The sequence below is a fragment of the Carcharodon carcharias genome, chromosome 8, assembly GCF_017639515.1.
Source record: "Carcharodon carcharias isolate sCarCar2 chromosome 8, sCarCar2.pri, whole genome shotgun sequence".
In the NCBI taxonomy this organism is placed as follows: Eukaryota; Metazoa; Chordata; class Chondrichthyes; order Lamniformes; family Lamnidae; genus Carcharodon; species Carcharodon carcharias.
This window is the reverse complement of record NC_054474.1, coordinates 84,445,606-84,470,805: the sequence shown is the minus strand read 5'-3', so window position 1 is coordinate 84,470,805 and position 25,200 is coordinate 84,445,606. Positions and strand designations below refer to the sequence as shown.

Here is a 25,200-nt window from a genome sequence, read left to right as displayed (position 1 = left end):
CCACCCCTCTGGGGTTTCATGGGGGTTCAGAGTTCTCCACTACCTGAATCAAGTTAACTTTTTTCATTGATAAACCAGAGCAGCAAGTGTAAGAAAGCTATTTACTTGTAGCTTAAAAGCTGAACCAAATTCTGTTCTCAACATCCACCTGCAGTCCAGCAGGGATCATAGGCTAGCAGTCAAAGTTGTGGCTACATTTTCCTCTCCTTTCATGCGCCCTCCTACCACACCACCATCATCATCCCCGCCCCCCCAGCCCCCCAATCCTTCCTAGCCCAGGGATGCCAAAATCACTTAGCACCACATCCGAGTCAAGGTCAGTTAACCTAATTCAGAGTACATGATCTATATGGTTCAGTATCTCACAGCACACTTATGTTGTAAGCCACAGGACAACAACAATTGGCAGTTGTAGTTTAATGCAGTCATTGGGCTACAATGCGGTTTTGATTTATCCTCAAATATTTATCAAACCAAAGATTATGTTTTTAAAATGCAAATTACATATGCATAGTTCAGAGGTAGCCAGCATGAAGAATGAGAAATTTTAAAAAAAGGTGGAATTGGTTTATTTCAAAAGTGAGAACTTATGAAAAATGGTCCACAGTAGCAGTGACTAAGAACTTGTACATGTCAATTACTGCAACATACAGAGGAACAAATCTTATTAAACAATGTAATCTCTACACAAAATGCATCAAGTTCCAAAAAGGGAAAAGAAATTAAGGAGGGTTGACTAAAAGAATGGAAAACAATAACTTGAAGAAAAAGCAGAAATTTACATTCTGAGGCACTATTTATTTTCTCAACACTTATATAATCAATCAATGAATTGGCTCCGATGCTTTATTACAACATAGAGGGCTACACCTTGGGTGTCCAAGGCCAATTGCCCATTTGCAACAGTTGCCCTGGTCTATGTTCTAACCATTTATCTGATTAGGATTGTTTCCAGGCAGCACACAATGGCTCTGTTCATTTCAACTTTTCACACACTACACCTAGGACAGTCCTTACATATGTGCTATTAGTTACAGCAAAATCTCGCATCTAAAGATATCAGGGATGCAACTAATAGATTAAACCACCCATATTCTGTCTTTTAGCATAAGAAAAACAGTGCCCAATGTAGCATGCACTCTACAATCCAGACAGTTCCTTCACAGGTGCTTTTGAAGAGAACGTGAAATATCATTAACCACTATAGCATTTTCCCTGACAAATGACAGTAATATCTGTAACACAAAAACCCACTTTTCAATCCAACCACTGGTTCAGTGCATCAGTAAGCCCATCATTGTTTCAGAACTCTCCAGACACCTAGGATAATGCCTTCTCTTCATTTACCCCCCATGCCTCACATAAGCACTACTGCAATCAGCTCAGTTGGCTGCATTCTCCTGGACTGCTGGTTACAGTGCAACACTAAAGCTGCCATGGAGTGACCACAACCCTGATGGTCCTGACTCAAGGTAGTTGAGGTAACCAGGTCTGTTAAACTTGAAGAAAACATGCATTGAAGTCCTGTAGAGATGATCATGACACCTGTGAATTGATTCACATCAATATTCACCAGGAGGCATTACATATCTAGAATGCCTTTGTTTACCAGTTTAATATGAACTGATCTGGCCACCTTATGTGGTAGCTTTCCAGATAGAGATTCCCAAGCAGGAAAAATGGTTCCGGGGATATAATATAATATAATAGGTTATTTCCCTAAAAGGGAAATGACATCTATTTATTAATATTCGATTTTTTCAACATATCATTTTGGTTGATGACAAGGTTCAGCATGTAGGAGCAATTCAAACTAAAAGCTGGGGTCAAAAGTCATCAGTTATAATTAGACAAGCATGGTTTATGCTAGAGCAAGCATGACATTTGTTTTGGAAGCAGTAAGCAATCTAAAGAAACTGCTGCTCAGAGATGGGAACCATTACCTCAGCTTTTAGAACAGTTTGCATCTGGAGAGCCATAGTTATGGCCCCTTAAGCAATCCTCAACAAAATACCAAAGCTCTGGCAGCAGTGGATCATGAATGTCCAGGCATCCACATCAATGATCAAATGAGCAAGACAGGATATATCTGGATAATGGCAGTCAACTTGGTTTCCCATCTAGCAGTTCAATGATGGGGTGCCCTGAAGTATGCAACAACTCTCAGATTCAGCAGGATGACCCATGTCATATGGAGTACCTTAGTGTACTCAATTAATATGAACAGACCTAGACACCCTGTCAGGTATTCTGTCAGTTCCTCAAACTGCAAAACCTCAAATGCAAACCAATGGGGTCAGTTCATTGAACAGGTTGTGTTGACAACAGTGGAAAGTAGCAATGACCACACATTTATCTACCCCAATAAAGAGGGAGAGAAAGACAAACAAAAAGTAAGAAAAATAAAAGTCCCTACACCAATCTAACGACATTTCCACTCAACCTCTGTCAATCCAGAAAAAGCAGCAAAATTCAAAACTTTACGAACAGACAGTACAAATGCTTACTGGATTGATTCCATCATATTCAAAATGTTAATTTGAATGCAGTCAGAATGAGAATATCATCTTTGTTTCTACTCCTGCCAATGTGCTGCTACTGGATCCCAGACAGTCAGCAGTCATGGTACAAATATTTACAGCTGCCTACAAACAATCAGAATCAAGCGCAGCTGCACAAATGTAACCCCAACCCTTTCATACTCAAATTCATACAGGATATCCCCCACAGTAACATGTACACAGTGGTTCCTACATCCTTATCCCTCAATGACTGACATGACCAAAACCAATGTTTCCAATTACAAAGACAAATGGCAACTCAATAAATTATGTTTGAGAACATTACAAAAAAAAAAATCAGAGCACTAAATTGCTCTGCAGTGTTGCCCTCCCAAAGTCAGGGAAAATTAATTCCGAACAGCTAATTATAAATAATTAACTCTTGCTTAGCCATACAGACCAAGTCTGGTAACATTGCAAACATACTTCCATGATCACACCTGGTCACACTGAGGTTGCCACTGCACAATATTTAGGGATGACTTAAATGAAAAAGGTCACACAAAAGATGGACTATTTAGGCTTTAAAGGGAAGTTCGCAAGACATATTTTGGTGCTTAATAGTTTCAAAAATGTTAAGACTAGCCAATGGATTTAACAACTCAGCTGCTATAGATGGGGAAAGGAATACATATTTAGTAAATTTAAATACTGCATAACCCTGCTTCAAATGCTTCAGCAATGGGGTATTCAAAGTTTTGGTAAAATGAAAACAAAACCAGATTTAGAAGCTTTAACAAGATACAGGGGCCCAGAGGCAACAAAGCAGTCAACTCCAGCTTTAATGTGGGTTGGACAGAGCTGTCTTTATGTCATTGGCAAGTTTCCAAAAACACACCTAGCAAACATACTATCCATTACTTGCCAGGATCCATTTGGAAAAAAGACTAGCATTTATATACTGTAGCATCTTTCACAACATCCCAAAGCACTTCACAGTCACTGAAGTACTTTTGAAATGTGGTCACTGTTATGTAGGAAGCACTGCATGTCATGGATGTTGGGGAGGGGGATTGAAATTGGGCCAAATCCAATGAGCCATGACTTGAATTGTGTAATTGAAAACGTGACTTTGACCAATCAGCCTTGTAATGTATTTAAATCGATTGAATACAGGTCATTGCAGTCATGACCTACACAAGTTTCTTGGCCTCAAAGAAGCTTTTCAGATGCCTCATCTGCCAGATTCCAGTCAGAATGAGAATCAGCGTTTGCACGATTGACCACCACAGGACTCGTTGATTGGTGCTCTCACTAGTCACTCGGAACCGCTCCTCACGATACTGGAACAGAAAATAAAATGTTCAGGATATAGAAATATTTACAGCAAGGAGGCCATATCTTGGAGTAATCATTACATTGTACCATGTTGAACATAAATGATTACTCTAGGCAGCAATTTTTGTAATCCTGGTCCCCAGAATAAAAAGCTCCACATCTGTACCAATACATCATCAGATTTTTCAAAAGTAGGGCACTACTCCATTGATTACAATTACAACATATGTACGGTGGACTCAAATGTCACATCAAGAATCAACAGTATCTTTATTAAAAACCTTAAGTATTTTTGAATATTTTGTTAAACAATAAAAACCAGGAATCAGTAACTAGAATTTTGAGGCCCATATCCACAATTTCTAAAGATGGAGTGTGGTACTAAGCTAAACTTATTGACTCTCTACACTCCCCATGATGCGCATTACTTTTGTACCCAGTTTTATTGCTGCTTCAAATCCATATACAAATGCTTTGATTCTTACTTCTTAGTAATTGGAGTTTCAATTACCTTGCTTGCGGACACTTTGTTCCTGCCTTCACTCTACTTTGGCTGCCCTTATCCTCCCTTCCAGTGGTTATGTTCCTGCTGCTCATTCATTCCAATAGTTATGTCCTTGACCCCTCAACTATCCCAATATTTCTCTCCTAGACACCCTCCCCTCTACCCCCACTTACCCGCTGGTAGTTCTGCTCTTTCTGGATTTGTTCCACCTGTTCAATTAGTTGCCTGACACGAAGCTGGAGCTCTGACAGCTTGTCCTTTGCTGCAATCTCAACATAATCATTGGCATGTTCACCAACTTGGATGTCCAAGTGAACCCGCTGCAGGGAAAAAAAACTCATTACTCAAGCTGCCCTCAAAGTAAAAAAAACTTAGCTGTTCAACTAAACCTAGGAGTATCCTGGTTTGCATGGGCCAGTGCCATGCAAGGAGAGGAATTAAGATAGGCATTTTGGACCACAAGGCAACTTTTCAGTGCTTCTTTAATTATGATGATTCAATAGTGCTCTGGTTGTTTTACTGAACAGGATTAAAAGAACGGGCTAGAGGACTAGCATAACACTGATATAAAAGGAGGGCAGGCTCTTAAACCTGCTGGTGAAATACATGAAACTTCAACATTCAATGCAAATATCAAATTCTGGTGACAAAAACCCCAGCTGGGTTAGGAACATCAGCCTGCACTTGTGCAGTTGATTTCCACCCCCACTTCAAAGACAAAAAACAACATCAGAAGAAATACATTTCATTTCTTGGATAAACATCTCAAAGCAAGGAACTTTATGATTCTTTTAAAAATAAAAATAAATCATGGTTCACACTGACAGCAAGTGTGGAGCTGGTAAAAGTAATTTTAAAGTAGCTTATCTGACAATCGAATATGGCCACCAAAATATTTCCAAATTTCATAGCCAGAAATTTCCAAGGTCATTCTGTCCCTTATATGACATTTGAAGGCAATAGTTAAGTTAATGTATCTGAAGTTAAATCAGTCATTCTCCCTCCCTACCCACAGGGCATCCAAAGTTTTCACAGGATGAGGAGAATGATACAGAATTAAAATTAACAGTAATATTTTTGTTGGATTCTTAACTATGATTAAAGAAAGCAATGGATTCATCACCATGGCAAGGCGAGCGAAGCTATCAAACTCTCACTAACATTTTGTTTGTTATCACAATGAAATCAGAACAGATCTTACCCATTAAAATAGAGGGAAAAATAGGCAAAATGGTATTTACATTGTAAGAAGGGAAGTTATGCTAAACACTTATGGAACCCTGGCGAGATCACGCTTACAATAATGTGTACTGCTCCAGTCTTCATATCACACAAAGGATAGGAGACACTGGAGAACGTGTAAAAAAAAATTTAAAAGGATACCAAAACTGAGCGATTATAACCATCATGATTGAACATGCCAAGGTTCATTTCTCTGCAAAAGGAAAAGCTGACAGGGAGAACAAAAAAAGTCCTTAAAATTATAACCCAGTTTGATAGGGTAGACGTAGAAAAAAGGTTTTCATTGTGGGAGAGTCCAAAATTAAGTGTCATAAATATAAGATAGTCATTAAGAAACCCAATAGGGAATTCAGGAGAAACTTCTTTAACCAGAGAATGATTAGAATGTAGAATTTGCTACCACACTTGAGCATTTGAGGCAGATAGCGCAGATGCATTTTAAGGGGAACCTAGGTAAGTAAATGAGGGAGAAAATATTAGGATATGCTGATAGAATTAGATAATGTAGGATGGAAGGAGGCTCACGTGGACATAAAACAGCAGCACAGATCAGTTGGACAAAGCGACCTGTTTCTGTGCTGTAAGTTCTATGTAAAGGTTTCACAATCAATATTTATTATCGATTTTACCTTTCTCTTCTCCTAAGCTGTATTATTCTTACAAATCTGCTGCTTACCAGCATTCCCGATGCAAATAGAGAAAGTTTGGTAGAATTGGAGTGTAGGCAAATCTGGTGCTCTCCTGGAATATGGGAGGTGAATGTGAATCTTCCCTCAGAAGCATACTGCCTTGACAGAATGACCTATGAAAAAGACAGACATTAAATCGTTAGTTCTGCGTTGGATTTTAGCTCCAATCTTCCCTTATAAGCCTTGATTTGCTGATATACCTACAACCATTTGAGGTTTTTGGAATAGCTTCTGAGCAAATACATAACAATTGTAGAGTCGTGTGTGGTATTAGAGACAGGCACATATATTAGAGCTTCACAGTCCTTTCATTAAAAAACAGAGCTGGGAAAGTCTTGTAGCTTCAAAGACCCTAATTTGTTTAATATACTTTTGCTAATCAGATCAAAGCATCACTGGCAAGACAAGTATTTATTGCCCATTCCCAACTTCCCTTGAGGTAGTCATTAGCCTCTTTCTTGAACTGCTGTAGTCTTATTTTAGGCAGGTCCACAGTGCAATTAGAGAAGGAGTTCCAGGACTTTGACCCAGCGACAGTGAAGGAACAACAATACAGTTCCAAGTCAGGATGGTGTGTGACTCGAGGAGAACTTGCAGGTGACAGTGTTCCCATGTGTTTGCTGCCCTTATTCCACTTGCAGGTGGTAGAGATTGCGAGTTTGGAAGGTGCTGAAACAGCCTTGGTAAGTTGCTTCAGTGCATCTCGTAGATGGTACACACTGCTGCCACTATGCGCTGGTGGTGGAAGTGATGCCAATGAAGCAGGCTGCTTTGACCTGGATGGTGTTGAGCTTCTTGTGTGTTGTTGAAGCTGCATTCATTCAGGCAAGTGGTAAGTATTCTATCACACTCCGGGCTTGTGTCTTGTAAATAGTGAACAGGCTCTGACGATTCAAGAGTTACATGTTGCAGAACTTCCAGCCTCTGACCTGCTCTTGTAGACACAGTATTTATTGGACTGGTGCAGTTACATTTCTGGTCAATGGTAACCCCCAAGGTGTTGATGTTGGGAGATTTGGCAATGGTAATGCCATGCACTGTAATGTTCACATGGGTATTATTCTCAACAATTTTATCTGTGGCTTGTCATTGCGCAAATTATAGTACCAAATAGTTCTATTTATTATCTAATGGCAGAAATACAGAATCATAGAACTATTACCACCATTTGGTTAAGCTTGCTCTTGCAAAAATCATATAGCAAATGGAAATCTCACTAAAGTTCAGATTAATGCTTTACGCTGCATCAAACCTGACTTGGAAGGAAATCAAGTGCAAAAATATTCAAATTCCCAGCACTATCATTCACCATTGATGCAAAATTCACTTGAAAAAGTAATTTGCTGAGAGAGAAAATGTCTTAACCCAGTAGATAATGCTCTTTAAGTGAGCAAATGAACAGATTTGGCTTTCTCAGCTTGGATGTGCCGTACCTTATCATCGGGATCCTTGACTTCCACAAACATTCCCAGTCCCGGAGGAGAAGGCAGGTACTCCTCCCTCTGTTTGTCATACATCAGAGTTTTGTAATTACCTGAAAAATTCAATTGAAACAAACTGACCGTTAATTCCATCAATTGCTAAATTACAACTTGTCAATGAGCAGCAGCTGTCAGGTAGGATAGGAGGAGGAAACGAAGGTTGAAGACATTGTTCATTACTTAAACAAGCCTCCTGCCAACTGATTCATGACCACACTGATGTGAAAAGCCAAGCAGCATGATTCTTACACCATCACCCAGCTTAAGGACATTCGAGGGAAGGAGGGGTGTGGAAATTTGAGCATTTATAAAAGTGAAATTCAACAATTGCTCTGGGTGGGGGCCTTCTATGTCCATCACAAAGGGTGGCTTGGTGGCACCATGAATGAGAGCGCCCTGAAGAACAAAGCTGCTAGACTGGGCCTGTGGCAGGTGTCGAAACAAACAAAAGGAATAAACCTAATTGACCTCATCCTCACCAACTGACCATCCTCTGCCTGTCGCAGATGCATTAGTCCATGACAGTATAGATAGGAGTGCCCACCACACAGCCCTTGTGGAGACAAAGTCCCATCTTCCCACTGAACATACACTCCATCATGTTGTGTGGCATTACCACAGTGCTTAATGGAATATATTCAAAACAGATCTAGCAACTCACACTAGTCATCCATGACACACTGTGGGCCATCCGCAGCAGTAGAATTGTATTCAACCACGATGTGTAACCTTGAAGCCCAGCAAATCCCTCACTCTACCATTGCCTGCACGCCAGGGTACCAACCCTGGTTCAATGAAGAGTGCAGGGGGCATGCCAGGAGAAGCACCAGGCATACCTAAAAATGAGGTGTCAACCTGGTGAAGCAGCAAAACGTGATTACTTACATGCAGGGATAAGAGTGGTCAAAGACAATAAGGTCTGAAATTTTTTTGAGATAAGGAATCATGTACACAGTGCAAAGCAGCAACGTCACTGCAACATTAGGGGCTAGAAATTAAAGCGCTTGCGAAATGCAAATGCTTCTAGGCCACTTCAAATGGGTGAAATTATTAGACTTCAAGTATGTAGTAACATTCATTTTCCATTCGTTTACCTTGTTATTGTCAAGACTGTGGACCAATGCACTTGTATAAAATCACCAAAGTGACCTCAACATTTCAACACGTCAGCTTTTCATGCAGTTAGTACACATTAGCAGACTTCATCCTGCATTACAACAAAACATGACCTTGCTGGCTGGCAGGGAAACTTCAGTAATTTACAAGGTGTCACCACTCATGAGCTACGGCTGTCATCTGAAAAATCTCTGTTCATCACCTACAAAGACAAGGTGATTTAGTCCCTGTCAGCCAGGAGGATACCAGTCTTCCTTAGTCCCTTGGTATTTTCTCGCAAATTTGGATTCCAAGTAAAACTTCCAATTTACAAAAGTAAACAAAGATCAGATTAATCTCAAATTTCAACCATTTGACATAATGAAACAGTAATCAGACAGGCACAAGAAACAATTTACCTAAGTTGGTAACAGACCAAATTATTTTCTACATTTTGATCGCTTTCTTCTCATTTGTCTTCCAACTCACCACCAGTTTTATTTATTTAAAAGGTAGCAGTCAAGATCCTGAAGTCCTAGCAGCCAATGCACTAATCTCACAAATCAGGAATTTCACAGGCAAAAACAAAAAATGCTGGAAAAACTCAGGTCTGACAGCATCTGTGGAGAGAAAGACAGAGTTACTGTTTCGAGTCTGTATGAAGAGGAGTCATGCGGACTCGAAAAATTAACTCTTTCTCTCCACAGATGCTGTCAGACCTGCTGAGTTTTTCCAGCATTTTTTGTTTTGGTTTTAGATTTCCAGCATCCGCAGTATTTTGCTTTTACCTTAGGAATTTCTCAGGGTTTATTATCTCTGCTGCACTGATCTTGGCTGATTTGGTGGAAATATGCAGCAGCCAAGAATCAACAGATTCAAGTGTAACTTTGATGCAAATCTGTGGGAATGAGGGTAGCCATATTTCCCACTCACTTGCAATTTTAGATATCACTAAACCCATCACAGTACCATGCAGAAAAGACTGTGCACGGGATCCCCTTAAAGCAAGAGTCCCTGTGTTGCCATGACAATCCTAGACCAGGTTCCCACTCTCAAACACCGAGCCTTGCACATTCAGTGCGACAGATGGCCTGGTACAGACCCCCGCCCGCCCGCTGCAGGCCGGCACAGACCCCGCCTCTTCCCACCCGCTGCAGGCCGGCACAGACCCCACCCGCTGCAGGCCAGCACAGACCCCACCCCCTCCCCCAATACCAACCGCAGTCCGGCACAGACCCCGCCCCCTCCCCCAATACCAACCGCATACCCAACCACCACCCCCCAACAGCTGCAGGAACACAAGCTGGGAAATTACCCTATTCTATTCCTTCCCCTACTCAAGTCATGGAACCATTCCAGCAATAAATGAGGCCATTCAGACACCATGAGGAATTTCGAATGCACAGGTTCAGATTACAATGGGAACCTTTCACATTCTATCGCGGAATATTGTGTATTGAAGCTTTAACTGAACCATTTAATGATCAGTACATAGTTTTTAACTGATTAAAAGTGGATGATAGAATATATATTTCAGCTCAGTCAAGCAATCACACCACCTTATACTCCAACTATCTGCTGAGCACCTGGAAAAATCAACCTTTAGATATCACGAGGACGGAATGAATGCAATCCAGTCACAAACTCAGAGTCAACTCCAAACCCTCACGCCGGCCCAGCACAGAACACCCCACATCCCAATACAGAAACAACCCTCCCGATCTGGTACAGAGCCCCCTACCCCAATACAGAACCACCCCACCCCCAGCTGAGTCTGTTATAGAGCCTCCTACCCCAACAACAGCCTGTTACAGATACCCCACCACTCTGGGTTTCAGCCTGCCTCTTTCTTATTCATCTCGTCTTCAGCATTACAGAAGACGTTGACTGGGTCGGACTAGTCATCATGCACCGGGTCGAAGTGATCTGTGACAGCGCAGTCGCCTGCATGTCAACAGCAGGTCCAGCCAGACTAACTGCTCTTCAACCTCCATGGGCAGGCTTCCTCCCTCCTACCCTTACTAGTCCTCCAATCATAGATTCTGTCTCTGGAGGAGCAGCAAGATCGGGAACCTGTGATTGGAGGAGCTGGAGCAGCCAGTGTGGGAGAGACACACAATCTGTGGCTGGAGGTGCAGCTCCTCAGATTCTCTCTCATGCTCGCTGCTTCTCCAATCGCAACCCTGCATTATTTTCCTGCTCTCATTGACACTTGCCCTTTCAATCGTTTTGCTCTGTTTGGACTATGGAAGGGACTGAGGCCAGAGACATATTTAGAATGGCGGAATTCCAAACATTGGAAATCACCAAAGAGCAGAAATTTCTCATGCCGGCTGCATGCCAATTAACAGAAGGAGCATGCAATAGACAGAATTCCTCAACCATTAGATCAAAGCTCTACAGTCTTGCCACATCCAGTCATGAATGGTGGACAATTAAATAACTCACAGGAGTTGGCTCCAAAACATCCCCATCCTCAATGAAGGTGGAACTCAGCATACGTGTAAAAGACAAGACTGAAGCATTTACAACTGTCTTAAGCCCGAAGTGCCAAGTAGGTCATCTATCTCAGCCTCCCCTTGAGATCCCCAATATCACAGATGCCAGTCTTCAGCCAATTCAATTGTGCTATCAAGAAACAGCTAAAGGCACTGGGCACTGCAAAGGCTATGGACATCCTGGCACTAGTCCTGAAGATTTGTGCTCCAGAGCTAGCCATGCTCTAGCCAAGCTGTTCCAGTACAGCTAAAACACTGGCATCTAGCCAACAATGTGTGAAAATTGTCTCAGTATGTCCTGGCCACAAAAAGCAGGGCAACTCCAATCCAGCCAGTTACTGCCCCATCAATCTTCACTCAATCTGCAAAGTGCTGGAAGGTGTCAGCAGTGTTTTCAAGTAGCATTTACTCAACAACAACCTACTCACTAATGCTCAGTTTGGGTTCCGCCAGGGCCACTCAGCTCATCACAGCCTTGATTCAAACATGGACAAGACAGCCAAAATCAAGGTGAGGTGAGTGCCTGCCTTTGACATCCGGGAAGCATTTAACTGAGTTTGGCATCAAGGAGCCCTGGCAAAACTGAAGTCAATGGGAATCAGGGGGAAAATCCTCCACTGGTTGGAGTCATACCTAGCACAAAGGAAGATGGTTGCGGTTGTTGGAGGTCAATCATCTCAAACCCAAAACATCAGTGCAGGAGTTTCTCAGGGTGGTGTCCTAGGCCCAACCATCTTTAGCTGCTTCATCAATGACATTCCCCCCATCATCAGGTCAGAAGTGGGGATGTTCCCTGATGATATCACAACATTCAGTATGATTTGCAACTCCTCAGATGGTGAAGCAGTTTGTTCCAATTAGCAGAAAAACCTGGACAACATTCAGGGTTAGGATAAATGACAAGTAACATTTGTGCCACACAAGTGTCGGGCAATGACCATCGCCAACAAGAGAATCGAAACATCCCATGACTTTCAACAGCATTATCAAGGCGGAATCCGCAACATCAACATCGTGGGAGTTAACCATTGATCAGAAACTGAACTGGATCAGCCATATAAATACTGTGGCTACAAAAGCAGGTCAGAGGCTAGGAATCCTATGGTGAGTAACTCACTTCCTGTCTCCTGAAAACCTGTTAACCACCTACAAGGCACAAGTTAGGAGTGTGATGGAATACTCTCCACTTGCTGGGATGAGTGCAGCTCCCACAATCCCCAAGAAGCTCATCACGAGTACAAAGCAGCCACTTGATTGGCACCCCATCCACCACCTCAAACACTGACTTCCTCTACCACAAATGCACAGTGGCAGCAGTGTGTACAAAATATATGATGTACTGCAGTAACTCACCAAGGGTCCTTCGACAGCACCTTCCAAACCTGCGACCTCTGCCGCCTTAGAAGAACAAGGGCAGCAGACGCATGAGGACATCACCATCTGCAAGTTACTCTCTGTTAGGGGGAATTAAATGTATTAAAAGAGAATAGTGAGAATTTGCTGAAAATACTTAAAATCTCCAGGCAGCTAGTGCTACTAAGCACATTGGCAGTTGAAGATTGCCAGATGAACCTTGCACAGCCTTGAGACAAAGCATGACATTAAGAATAGATTAAGTGTGCTCTTCGATAGATAGAGAAGGGGCAGATGGTTTTAGCTTAGATATGGGAAGATAAACAATGGACAAAAAGGGGGCTTTGATGAAACACAAACAGTCTTGAGTTACTAAACCAAAGTCCGTGTATATGTACCTGAATACAATTGGATAGTATAATCATGTATACATATTTTGGAATGATTTGATAAACATAGTAACATGTATATGAACTCAACAGGGTAGAGACAGTAGAGCATTAGTGTGTTGGGCAGTGATTTGATGTATTTAAATGTACTCAACTGTATTGTGATAAGAAAATAGTACAAAAATTGTGGAATGTAATTAATCGGGGAGCTGTGTCGGTCATTTTACAGAATGGCTGCAGCTCCCTTGCATATGCTCGAATAAAACCGATTTAAAGAAGCCTGAGTCTCAGAGAGTGTTTGAACTCCACTACAGTGGCGTAGTCACATTGTCCTAACTTGGAGGTTTATTGCCATTCCTTCATCGTCACTGGATCAAAATCCTGGAACTCCCTTCCGAGTAGCACTTGGGTGTACCTGCATCAGATGGAGAGCAGTGGTTGAAGGTGGCAACTCACCACCACCTGCAAGGGCAATTAGGAATGGACAATAATGCTGGCAATGCCAACGACTCTCACCCCAAGAAAGAGGAAAAAAAAGTGTCAAAATGCAAATGACAGTGACATTCTGATGGCATCTTAAACTACTCAAGCCCCAGTGATGTCACAAAAAGGAAAAGGAAGCAGAATCAGAGCATCATTTCAGGCTACAAGAACATTTTCCTCCCCACTCCTGAAGGCTCCAACTGCTGCTGGGGTGAAGTTTTACAGACATCCAGCAAGTTGTCCAGATGACCAGTCATTGTACGTGAGCTTAATCAATGGATGTCCTACAGACTACTCACACAAGATGAGGGCAGAACGTGAGCAAGATGAGACATTATAGAAGAATCTGATCCTCAGCAGACATCCACATGCACGCCTTTCCACCAGGCATCAGTGGATCCCGATCAGAGCCTTTACAGGGTCAGATTGCTTATTTTTCTACTTCCTTGTTCAGATCCTCAGCTAACTGGACACATTCAAGGAACAGAACTGAAAACCTTCCTGCTGTGCAGAGTTAAGCATTACAGCAGCTGGTGGTTTCACCTTCTGGACAACTAGAGGGACTAGTACCTCACTTTGCTTCTAAAAAAGCTTGCATCTCTGTTTAGAGGTGTCCAGAAGTTATCTCAAGCACTTTCCCGAATTGGGCCAACAGCAGCACAGCTCTCAAACTACAAACAGAACCTAATCAAGGTTGACAGGAACCAGAAAAGAATACACCAGTTCTCCTGTTTGTAACTTTGCTGCAGAGTTCACTTCCTTACTGCAAACCACCATGACGCCCACCTGAGCTGTGCATCACTTCTGGAGCTAAACGCTTGTGTTGTTCCCCTAGGAGACCTACAACCAGCACAAGCCAATATTTTATATAGAAGAGTTCCACAATTTTTGGAAGTTCCTATCCAAGTAAATTTTCCTCAACTTTGCAGAACTTCAGGGGCTGCATGGAGGACAAAATGCACTTTGCAAGAAACATGTTGCCTGCATAGCAGGAAGATGTTGTTCAATAGGATAGAATCATTATAACCGCAGCGAAAGGAAGTGGCTCACTGAAAGAAACAAAAGTAAATGGTCATCCAGGGTTACAGCATTTAACATTAGGCTCAGAGTATTTGACTAAAGAAACAAACTATCTGGTCACTATCATATTGCTGTTCATGGATGGTTACCATGCTTTTCCTGTATTACAGCAAATGACTATGCTTCAAAGATCTTTCAATAACTGTGAAGCACTTTGTGAAACGAGGTTGTGAAAAACACTGCATCAGTGCAAGTCTCTCAATGTATCACAAGATAGGAAAATACAAGATCACAAAGTAATGCGCAAAATGAACTACCATCAGCAACATGTAAATGTGTCCTACCCTCAAATCTCCAGCCATTGAGTTCATGACCAGCAAAATTGCTGTGAAAAAGTGCCAGTATAAGGCACTCATGGCAAAAGCTTTCACCTCTTCTGAATTCTACATTTAAGTTTTAATTGTCATTTGCTCACTCTACTTTATCTTGTTAAAAAGAAATAATTTTATCTCAAAAATAAAACAACTTTAAGGCCTTTGCCGACGTGTTTCTTTTTCTGTCTGACTGCTACATATTTTTGAAGGGAAAGCAGGTTCCAAAGAGTATTTCCACTGCAAGCCGGATCAAAGAGTCAGTTTGCCAGTATATCCAAAGCCAAAACGTTACAGCTCTACAAAGTGTCAAAACATGAAAATCGACCTATGGGTGAGTAAATTTGGCAGTACTCACAGCACCCAATGACTCCAAGGCAAGTGCTGCAGCCAAATTCACATCAAGGGATAAAAGTGGCACATTTAATTGAAACAAACCAGCACTTTTTCCCCCCAAAAGGCACAGGTTGAAGTGTCGAGCACAGAACTTCACATATCAGAATCTTTGTTTGAAGGGTGGGAGTACACTGACCTCAACCTGAAAAACATTTGAAATGATCTGTTGCTTGTTCAATAAATGTCTTGACATTTGTTTCCAGTGGAGCCACAACTCACAAATGAAAAGACATGGTCTTTGAATGGGCCTTCCTTACTCTTCACATCTTCATTTCAAATAGATTTTGCAGCATCTTTATCACCCAAATTAAGCTCTGTTCTAAATATTATAGGTTGAAGGAAACATACCTGCAACAGTAGGAATAAAAGTCTCAGCACTGAAGAAGAGATATAAGGTCAATTAACCTATTTGAGCTCACCCATTCAGAAAGAACAGATTGTCCTCCCATCACAGCATCTAATGGCTTCTTATATAATTTCACAATGACTTGAAAGCCCATTCCATATTTTGATCACTCATTTGAAGAACTTCCTGCAATTATTTCTAAATATGCCATTCATCACTTTGAATCACTCAACAAGGTCCTACCCACCATTTTACTTTAATGCAGTGTTCCACCAGCAGCTTTCATCATGTCCAATGCAACTTGTATTTTTAGAGCACCTTTAACATAAAAATGTCTGTTTCACAGACATAGGGAAAATAGACACAGCCAGGAAGAGAGAAATTCAGAGATGGGTTTTGAATTTTTTTAAAAAAAAAAGGGGGTGAGGGTTAAAGATAGACTGCTGAAAGTTTGGCTAAAAATTTGGTAAGGAGAGGGGCAAAAAATGCAGAGCTTGGAGTAAGAAAGATCTTGGTGATGCGGGCTGGAACAAATCAGAGATAGGCACAGTAAGTCCAGAGAGATGGGAAAATTTAACCTTGCTGGAAACTGGGATCATTTTCTTCAAACTCTTCCATTTATTAGTTAGAAAAATGATGAATATGGGGAAATAGGTCTTTTACTAAGGAGGGCACCTAGAGGTAGGAAGTCACATCACTAAACCTGCACAGATAGAGTTGGTAATCCCAGGTTAGAGAAGGTAAGAGACTAGGGCTATTATCCTAAACACCCAAGTTCATCACCTTTGAATCCAAGAAGTTTGCCCATCTACTTTCATGTCAAGGGTAAGCCCTGTGATTCTTTATCACTTCCAGGGATCAAACCTTTATGTTTTAGTGACCAAAACTGATATTGCACTCACTCTCAGTTACAAGGCCAACCATAACTACAAGGTGACACTTCATGCTGCTTCTCGCATCCACCAAAAATACAGAAGTTTTCAAACTTTAGTGCATAAAAGGGAACTATACAAATACTGTCACTTGAAAATTGAAGTATAAAATTAACTATTACAAGAAACTTGTCTTTTCAAAAATATTCATATACATCAACTCATTCATGGAAATTTGATGCGGAAACCTAATGACTCACCAATCCAAGAGCCAATTACAAACCTCAGTTTGCTACAGAAGATTCACTGTCTTCTGAAAAAGCGGCAAACTTTCAACTTCCTCTGCCCTGTTTGCTGGGGTTAACTTAAACACCCAACCCAAGTAACCACTGCTCTGCTCTGCGTGCAGTCAGGGCAGCAGAGATCAGTCCGAGTCCGGGCCCGGTCGTCTACCTCTGACAGAGTTTACGTGTCAGTCAGATTAAATCAAAGAGGGACCCCAGGCAGAGGTTCTCCTTTCCATTTACCTATAACCATTGTCTCGTCGGGTATCTCCTCGATGAAACATTTCTTCTCCGTCTCGCCGATGTGGAAGTAAAGGCCGGAACATAATGTGACCACGACATGCAGGAACACCAAGCAACGCAACCATTCACGGTCCGCCATCTTAGCTCAAACACCTACACTACGCCTGCGCACAACCCGCCTCCGGGAAGAGGAAGAGTGCGCCCATGCGTCTTCCCGGCCGCGCCGTAGCGCCCAATCAATATCAAGCATGTGTAGCCATTCGCAGCGTCATGGCACTGCGCATGCGACAACCACAGTGCCACGTACCCCTTTCATCGCCTTTTCGGATTGGATGGTTGCAAGTTGGGCCGTGGCGATTGGCGCTTCCTTTTTGCCGTGGCTCAGCTCATTGGCTGCGTTCACTTTCTTCTTTGTGATTGGCTATATGTGCCAGACACTTTGTCGCCCTCTTAGGGATGTTGTGGGTAGGTTTAGTTACATGGTCAGGTGTATCTCTAAGATGTAGAGTTTATCATTTGGAATGCCGAGCTGGCATTTGGGTTAAAAAAAGTTTGATTGTGAGAAGTTGAAACAGGCTTTCTTTCTTTCTTCATTGTTGGTGATCATAAAAGTTGCTTCAAATATTTGAGAAGTCAGACATCTCTACTCCAAAAATTCTGTTCACACACCCACCAGTCAACTTTATTTTTGAGGAGGGTTTCATATCTATGATTTTCACTCAATTGTCCCCTCTTTTATTGATTTATCGAATTCTCCCTTAATTCTTTTCCACATTATTCCCCCTCTTTGTCAACGTGTGAAATCTGCTATGGGAGAAAGCTACACCTAAACTATGCACTTTAGCTATTCTAAGCTTGAGCCAGGCTCTCCCCGTTTTAGAGTTTGTGGCAATCCCAAAAGCCCAGATTTTGCAGTGGTCGTGACAGTGCAAAACTGTCAGCGTTCACCATTGTTGCTCATCTAAAATTGACAAAAATTTCAGGACTCAGCACATGTTCAGAGTAATGTAGAGATTAAGAGTTGCTGTCAGTGATTCCAGACTTCTCCAGTGGGAGAGCTGTTGAAGCATCACCTCCTTCAATCTACAATCAATGGAAATCAATTGAATTGACAAGAACTTCCACTCTGATGCTATTGGGTAAATGTAGAAACCCTGAAAAGTTACACCTTGTTGCATGGGGTATAATTAGGTTTTTAACAGTATGTTTAATACTGATAAACACCTCACTTGCCCTTCTTATCGTGTCCACAGACAGTCTATACAAGGCCCAGCCAGAACTGGACACATTTTTGGGCCTTGTTGAATTCGGCAAGATCAGCAACACTGCAGGGTTCCTCTAGCGATAGGCATTGCAGGAGATGTTGCATAGTCTGTGGCTCAGTTCCACATTCACAAGTTGTCGGGCTGGTTGTATATCCCCATTTGCTTAGTGACACCTTTGAACGACCTACACCCTGAGAAGCTAGCTTAAAGTTTATGGAATGTCAAATTTCTCCATAATGATAAAAACATCCCCCATACCTTTTTCGTTTTTTAAAAAAGTTTGTCTATCATCCTTCTATCCTTAATACACTAATAACCATTTATTTTGCTATCTGATAAATTACATTATATTAGACACTTTTAACTTCCTGGTTTGCTGCATGTAAGTACTTCAGTTGGATTGGTTGCCTACCTGCTTGTTGACATCACTGCTCCTGCACACCAAGACTTGGTGTCAGATTTAAATTACCACCAGGAAAAGGGAAATCACACCAGAAAAATCACTGGATGTTTGTGGCAATTTCCTTAGATATCAGTGATGAGCTTCCTTGCTTTGCCACTAACCACAAAATCTAAGGCAACAATTGTACAAGTTTATGCGAACATTTCTTTCCCTTTACCAATCTTCTTCTAAACGAATGACTTTTTGTTGGGGGTCAAAGTGTCACAGTGGCCCAATGAGTAACCAAGACAACTAACTGAATACAATGATGCACTCTGACCTTATTAACATGGAGTCACTACATAAACACATTAAGTTAGAAATTACTTTCTGTGATATTATTATCCAAACATTTAACCTGTGCATCAAAAATTTCCTTTCCTAGATTCTGTAACAGAGGAGCTAACCTTGGAGAGGAGGAGCTTAATCCAAGCATATTAAACACTTGTATAATAGCATCATCAAGCATGAGTCGTACCCACTTGCCCTGTTAGATTTCATGTACGTTAAATTTCATCCAACTAAATATCCCAGGGGGTCTAAAGTTGCAAGTACAAGAGTAGTTATTAGAAATCATTTGTTCCATTTCACTTCTGCTCTCATTCCTTCCTGTCCCTCCCAGAAATCAGATAGAGTTCACCTTGTTCTCACTTTCCATCCCACCAGCCTCTATGCTCAATGGTTCATCTGCCATTTCCACCACCTCCAGCATGGTGGTGTTACCAAACACATCTTTCTTTCCCCTTTTAGCACCCCAAAGGGAAGTTCCTTCTTTGACAGCCTGGTCCATCCCCCAGTACACCTTCTTCCCATAGGGCGTGCAAACACAGGAGATGCAACACATGTCTTTTTACCTCCTCCTTTCCCACTGTCCAAGGCCCCAAACACACCTTACAGATAAAACAGTGATTTCCTTGTACCTCTTTCAATTTAATAAACTGTATTTACTATTCATGATGAGGCCTCCTCTACACTGGAGAGAGATCAAACTCAAATTGGGTGATCACTTTGCAGAGCACCATCTGTGAGCTTCCAGTCACCTGTCATTTTGATTCTCTGGCGCAATCGCGCTCAGCTTCTCTGTCCACGTCTCCTACACTGTTCCAATTAAGTTCAGTGTAAGCTCCAGAAACAGCAGCTCATCTTTCAATTAGACACTTTATGGACTTCTGGACTCAACAATAAGTTCAACAACTACAAATCATAACCTACGCCTCCAATTATTTTTCAACATCAACTCTTGCTTATGGTTCTGCTTTTCGCATTTACACCTTATCTAAATCCATCTTTTATTTCTTTACTTGTCCTATTATCATCTGCTTTTGGCTTGAACCATCTTCCCTTTAGTCACTGAATCTCTCCTGCCTTCCACCATCTCACCAATCTTCCCTTTTGTTTCTCCCCTCCCCTACTCTTTCTCTGTCTCTAGACTTGCTTAAAACTTGTTATATCTTTAACCTATTTTAGTGTTGACAAAGTGTCATAGACCTGAAATATCAACTCTCCTTCTCTCTCCTCAGATGCTGCCTGACGTACTGAGTATATAAAGCATTTTCTTTTCTTTATTTCAGATTTCTGGCATCCACACTTATTTGTTTTTGTATTACCAAAATCTATGCTCAGGGCAAGGTTGTGAGGACTCTAATAGAGATGGGCAAAGAGATTGTTTTAGAAAGAAGCAAGTTGCATTTATCTTGCATGTTTCACAAACTCAGGGCATCTCAAAGTTGCTATTTTTGAAGTGTGGTCAGTATCAGAATGTAGGAAACAAACTGTCAATGTATGCGCAGAAGACTGCACAAACATGATAATGACCGGATAATCTATTTTCGTAATATTGATTAAGAGGTAAATATTAACCAGGACACTGCTCTTCTCTGCTCTCCTTTGAATAGTGCCATGGATATTTTATGTTCAGTTGAGAGGACAGACACAGCCACAGTTTAATGTCTCATCCAAAATATGGCACCACTGACAAGGCAGAACTCCCTCAGTACTGCACTGAAGTGTCAGCTTTGATCCTGTGCTTGGGGCTCCAGAATGCAACATAAACCCACAATCATTTAACACAGGCAAGGTTGCTGTTACTAAACCAAGTCCAGCATCTTGTAAATAGATCACCTTCAATCAACATAGCGCATATGCAAAACATTTACTCTGTATTTCCAAAATCCATGTGCTTTTTAAAAACTCCTTTCATGTGCTCACTCTACTTGTTTCTGTGAGGTTAGCAATAGAGTTCCAGAATGTAAAGGAAATAATGAATGAGGGTTCTGGCATCCAGGGCACTGTGGAAGGCAGAGGGTGACAGGACTAGAATTGGAAGATGCATGCTAAGTTGTAAGTTAAATAGGTTATAGAGAGAAGGTGGAGTGAAAGAGTTTATATATGGACCAAGATGGTAGCAAATTGGATCCCTTAACTATGATGAGTTGGCTGCTTTTAGCAGGTTTGGCTCAGCAATTCTGACTGGGAGGGAAAAATAAAGCAAGGGATCTGGTCCATGATTCCTAATCAAATATCTATTAATATGTATGCGCATGTGCACATCAGTTGAGGATAGGACCAGACCTGTTTTTAATGGTGCCCCTTCCCATGGTGAAGTTAACCACTAACTTTCAGTTTGTAAGCTTACAGCCTGCCAAGTGGTCACTAAGGTAAGGCCTAAGAGTGTTTCTAGAGCTTGCAGATCCCACACCTCCTAAAAAGGGGCATTGCTACAATATTAACAAGTCATGGAATCTAGTTAGTGTTTGTGCCACACTGTAGCAACCAGTTCCATCAGCCTCCTCAATTTCTCCCCATAAGGCCTTGAATCTTGGCTTCGCTCCCTAGGAATAGCTAGACTCAGAAAACACCGATGGGAGTAGTTTATGGGATACCTAACAGTAGTTATACTGTTGGACACAGCAAACAAATCATTGGAACAAAAACAGAAAATGCTAGAAAAACTCAGCAGGTGTGACAGCATCTGTGGAGAGAAAAAAAAAGAGTTAACGTTTCGAGTCCATATGGCTCTTCTTCAGAACTAAAGAGAAGTAAAACTGTGGTGAAATTTATACTGTTTAAAAGGGGTGGGACAGGTGAAACTGGCCACTGGCCAGTGATAGGTGGAGGCAAAGGAGAGATTGCAAAAGATGTCATAAACAAAAGGTCGAAGGGGTGTTGATGGTGATGATACTGGCTAAAGGAGGTGCTAATGGTGACATTAAGAGTAGAAAGCAGGATGAGCAAGTGACAGATGGCCCTAGTGGGGGTAGGGTGGGGGAAGGAGATGGTGTGGGAGAAAAGATCGAAATAGGCTAAAAGTTGAGGATAAAACAATGAATAGAAATAAATTTTAAAAATAATAATAATAGAAATAGGTGGGAAAAATATATATATATAAAAATTAAAAAATAAATATTTGAAAAGAGGAGATCAAAAAGGGGTGAGGGTGGAGGAGAGAGTTCATGACCTAAAGTTGTTGAACTCAATGTTAAGTCCAGAAGGCAGTAAAGTACCTAATTGGAAGATGAGGCGCTGTTCCTCCAAATTGAGGGAAGTGCAAGTGAAGTGCTGCTTCACTTGAAAGGAGTGTTTGGGCCCTTGGACGATGAGGAGGGGGGAAGTAAAGGAGCAGGTGTTGCACCTTCTGCGATTGCATGGGAAGGGGGTTGAAGTGTTGGGGTGATGTAGGAGTGAACCAGGGTGTCCCGGAGGGAATGATCCCTACGGAATGCCGACCTGGAGGGTGAAGGGAAGACGTGTTTGGTGGTGGCATCGTGCTGGAGTTGGCGGAAATGGTGAAGGATGATCCTTTGAATGCAGAGGCTGGTAGGGTGAAAAGTGAGAACAAGGGGGACCCTATTATGGTTCTGGGAGGGCGAGAAGTTATGAGGACAGAGGTGAGGGAGATGGGTCGGACACAGTTGAGGGCCCTGTCAACCACCGTGGGTGGGAAACATCAGTTAGGGAAGAAGGAAGACATGCCAGAAGCACTGTTTTGGAAAGTGGCATCTTCGGAACAGATGTGATGGAGGTGAAGGAATTGAGAGAATGGGATGGAGTCCTGACAGGAAGCAGGGTGTGAGGAGTTGTCGTCAAGGTAGCTGTGGGAGTTGGTGGGCTTGAATTGAATATTGATGGACAGTCTATCACCACAAATTGAGATAGAGGGGTCAAGGAAGGTAAGAGAAGTGTCAGTAATGGACCATGTGAAAGTGATGGAGGGGTGGAAATTGGAAGTAAAATTAATCAATTTTTCCAGGTCCAGACAAGAGCATGAAGCAGCACTGAAACAGTCATCGATTCACCAGGGAAAGAGTTGTGGGAGGGGGCCTGAGTAGGTCAGGAACAAGGAATGTTCTCCATATCCTATAATGAGACAGGCATAACTGGGGCCCATGTGGGTACCCATAGCCACACCTTAAAGTTGAAGGAAGTGAGACGAGTTTAAGGTTCAGTGAGAGAACAAGTTCAGCCAGACGGAGGAGAGTGGTGGTGGATAGGGATTGTTTGGGCCTTTCAAGCAGGGTGCTTCGCTTGCACTTCCTTCAATTTGGCCTACAGCATTCGCTGCTTCCAATGCAGTCTCCTCTACATTGGAGAGACCAAACACAAACTGGGTGACCACTTTGCGGAACACCTTCGGTCTGTCCGCAAGCATAACCCAGACCTTCCTGTCACTTGCCATTTCAACACACCACTCCGCTCTCATGCCCACATGTCCATCCTTGGCTTGCTGCAATGTTCCAGTGAAGCTCAACGCAAACTGGAAGAACAGCACCTCATCTTCCGATTAGGCACTTTACAGCCTTCTAGACTTAACATTGAGCTCAACAACTTCAGATCATGAACTCTCTCCTCCATCCTCACCCCTTTTTGATCTCCTCTTTTCAAATATTTATTTTTAATTTTTATATATATAAAAAAATATATATTTTTCCCACTTATTTCTATTATTATTAATTTTCAAATTTATTTCTATTCATTGTTTTATTCCCACCTTTTAGCCTATTTCAATCTTTTCTCCCACACCGTCCCCTCCCCCCACTCCACCCCCAATAGGGCCATCTGTCACTTGCTCATTCTGCTTCCTACTCTTAATGTCACCATTAGCATCTCCTTCAGCCTGTATCACCACCATCAACACCCCATCGACCTTTTGTTTATGACATCTTTTGCAATCTCTCCTTTGCCCCCACCTATCACTGGCCTTCTATCCACCTTAAACAGTATATATTTCACCATATTTTTACTTCCCTTTAGTTCTGAAGAAGAGTCATATGGACTCGAAACGTTAAGTGTCTTTCTGAGCACCTATATCAAAGCATATTCTTAAATTTTTAAGGCAACAGCTCTTTGCAGCTTCCACCACTTAGAGATTTGATTTCCTTCCCCCGTCTTAGTCAGCACCTTGCACAACACCAAAATTACTGTTTAATTTCCTTCCTTGTTCCTAACTGTTTTGAAATTGAAACCTATTGCTCAGCAGGCTACTTCTTTAACTCCTTCTTTCCCAGCACCTCCATCCTCTGGAACTGCTTCACCCCTCCCTTCCTCCCTCAGTTTTTCCTTGTTTGCAGAATTTAGAAGTGATTAATTTCCAAACTTGATTTGGATCATGAGTTGATCATACCTCCCCTCCTACTTGTCAGCATTGGTGGAGTATTTTTTTTAATTCATTCATCAGGGGTGGTCACTGCTGGCTAGGCCAGCATTTATTTCCCTTGAGAAGCTGGTGGTGAGCCATTTTCTTGAACTGCTACAGTCCATGTAGTGTTAGGGAGAGAGTTCCAGGGCTTTGACCCAGTGATAGTGAAGGAACAGGGATTTAGTTCCAAATCAGTATGATGAGTGACTTGGAAGAGAACTTGCAGATGCTGGTGTGTTGTCCATGCATCTGCTGCCCTTGTTCTTCTAGGTGGTAGAGGTCGCGGGTTTGCAAGGTGCTATCAAAGAAGCCTTGGTCAGTTGCTGCAGTGCATCTTGTAGATGATACAGATGGCTGCCACTGTAAATCAGTGGTGGAGAGAGTGAATATTTACAGTGGTGAATGGGATGCCAATCAAACAGACAGCTTTAATGTGGATAGTGTCAAGTTTCTTGAGTGTTGTTGGAGCTGCATTCATCCAGACATGTGACACGTGCCTTGTAGATGTTAGACAGGTTTTGAGGAGTTAGCAGGTGAGTTACTCACCACAGAATTCTGATCCATTGACCTGCTCTTGTAGCCACAATATTTTTATGGCTGGTCCAGTTCAGTTTCTGGTCAATGCTAACTTCCAGGAAGTTGATGGTGGGGTATTCAGCAATGGGAATGTCATTGAATGTCAAGGGGAGATGCTTAGATTCCTTCTTGTAGGAGATGGTCATTGCTTGGCACGTGTGGTGCAAATGTTACTT

At 42.0% G+C, this 25,200-nt stretch overlaps 1 protein-coding gene across 2 annotated transcripts; it reads right to left on the bottom strand.

Annotated features, from left to right (window-relative positions):
- Positions 1–553: 553 nt before the first annotated feature.
- On the bottom strand, positions 554–17,286 carry LOC121281004 (transmembrane emp24 domain-containing protein 9). Of its 2 annotated transcripts, none has more exons than XM_041193541.1 (5): positions 17,107–17,286; positions 7,709–7,809; positions 6,263–6,388; positions 4,518–4,664; positions 554–3,844 (listed from the first exon to the last, which is right to left on the bottom strand). In XM_041193541.1, exons 1-5 carry the CDS (start codon positions 17,243–17,245, stop codon positions 3,695–3,697), a joined length of 663 nt encoding a protein of 220 aa, XP_041049475.1. In that variant the 5' UTR covers positions 17,246–17,286; the 3' UTR covers positions 554–3,694. The 2 variants fall into 2 exon arrangements, with proteins under 2 accessions (XP_041049475.1, XP_041049476.1); XM_041193542.1 differs by lacking the exon at positions 17,107–17,286 and adding an exon at positions 12,703–12,721.
- Between the last annotated feature and the right edge of the window lie 7,914 nt (positions 17,287–25,200).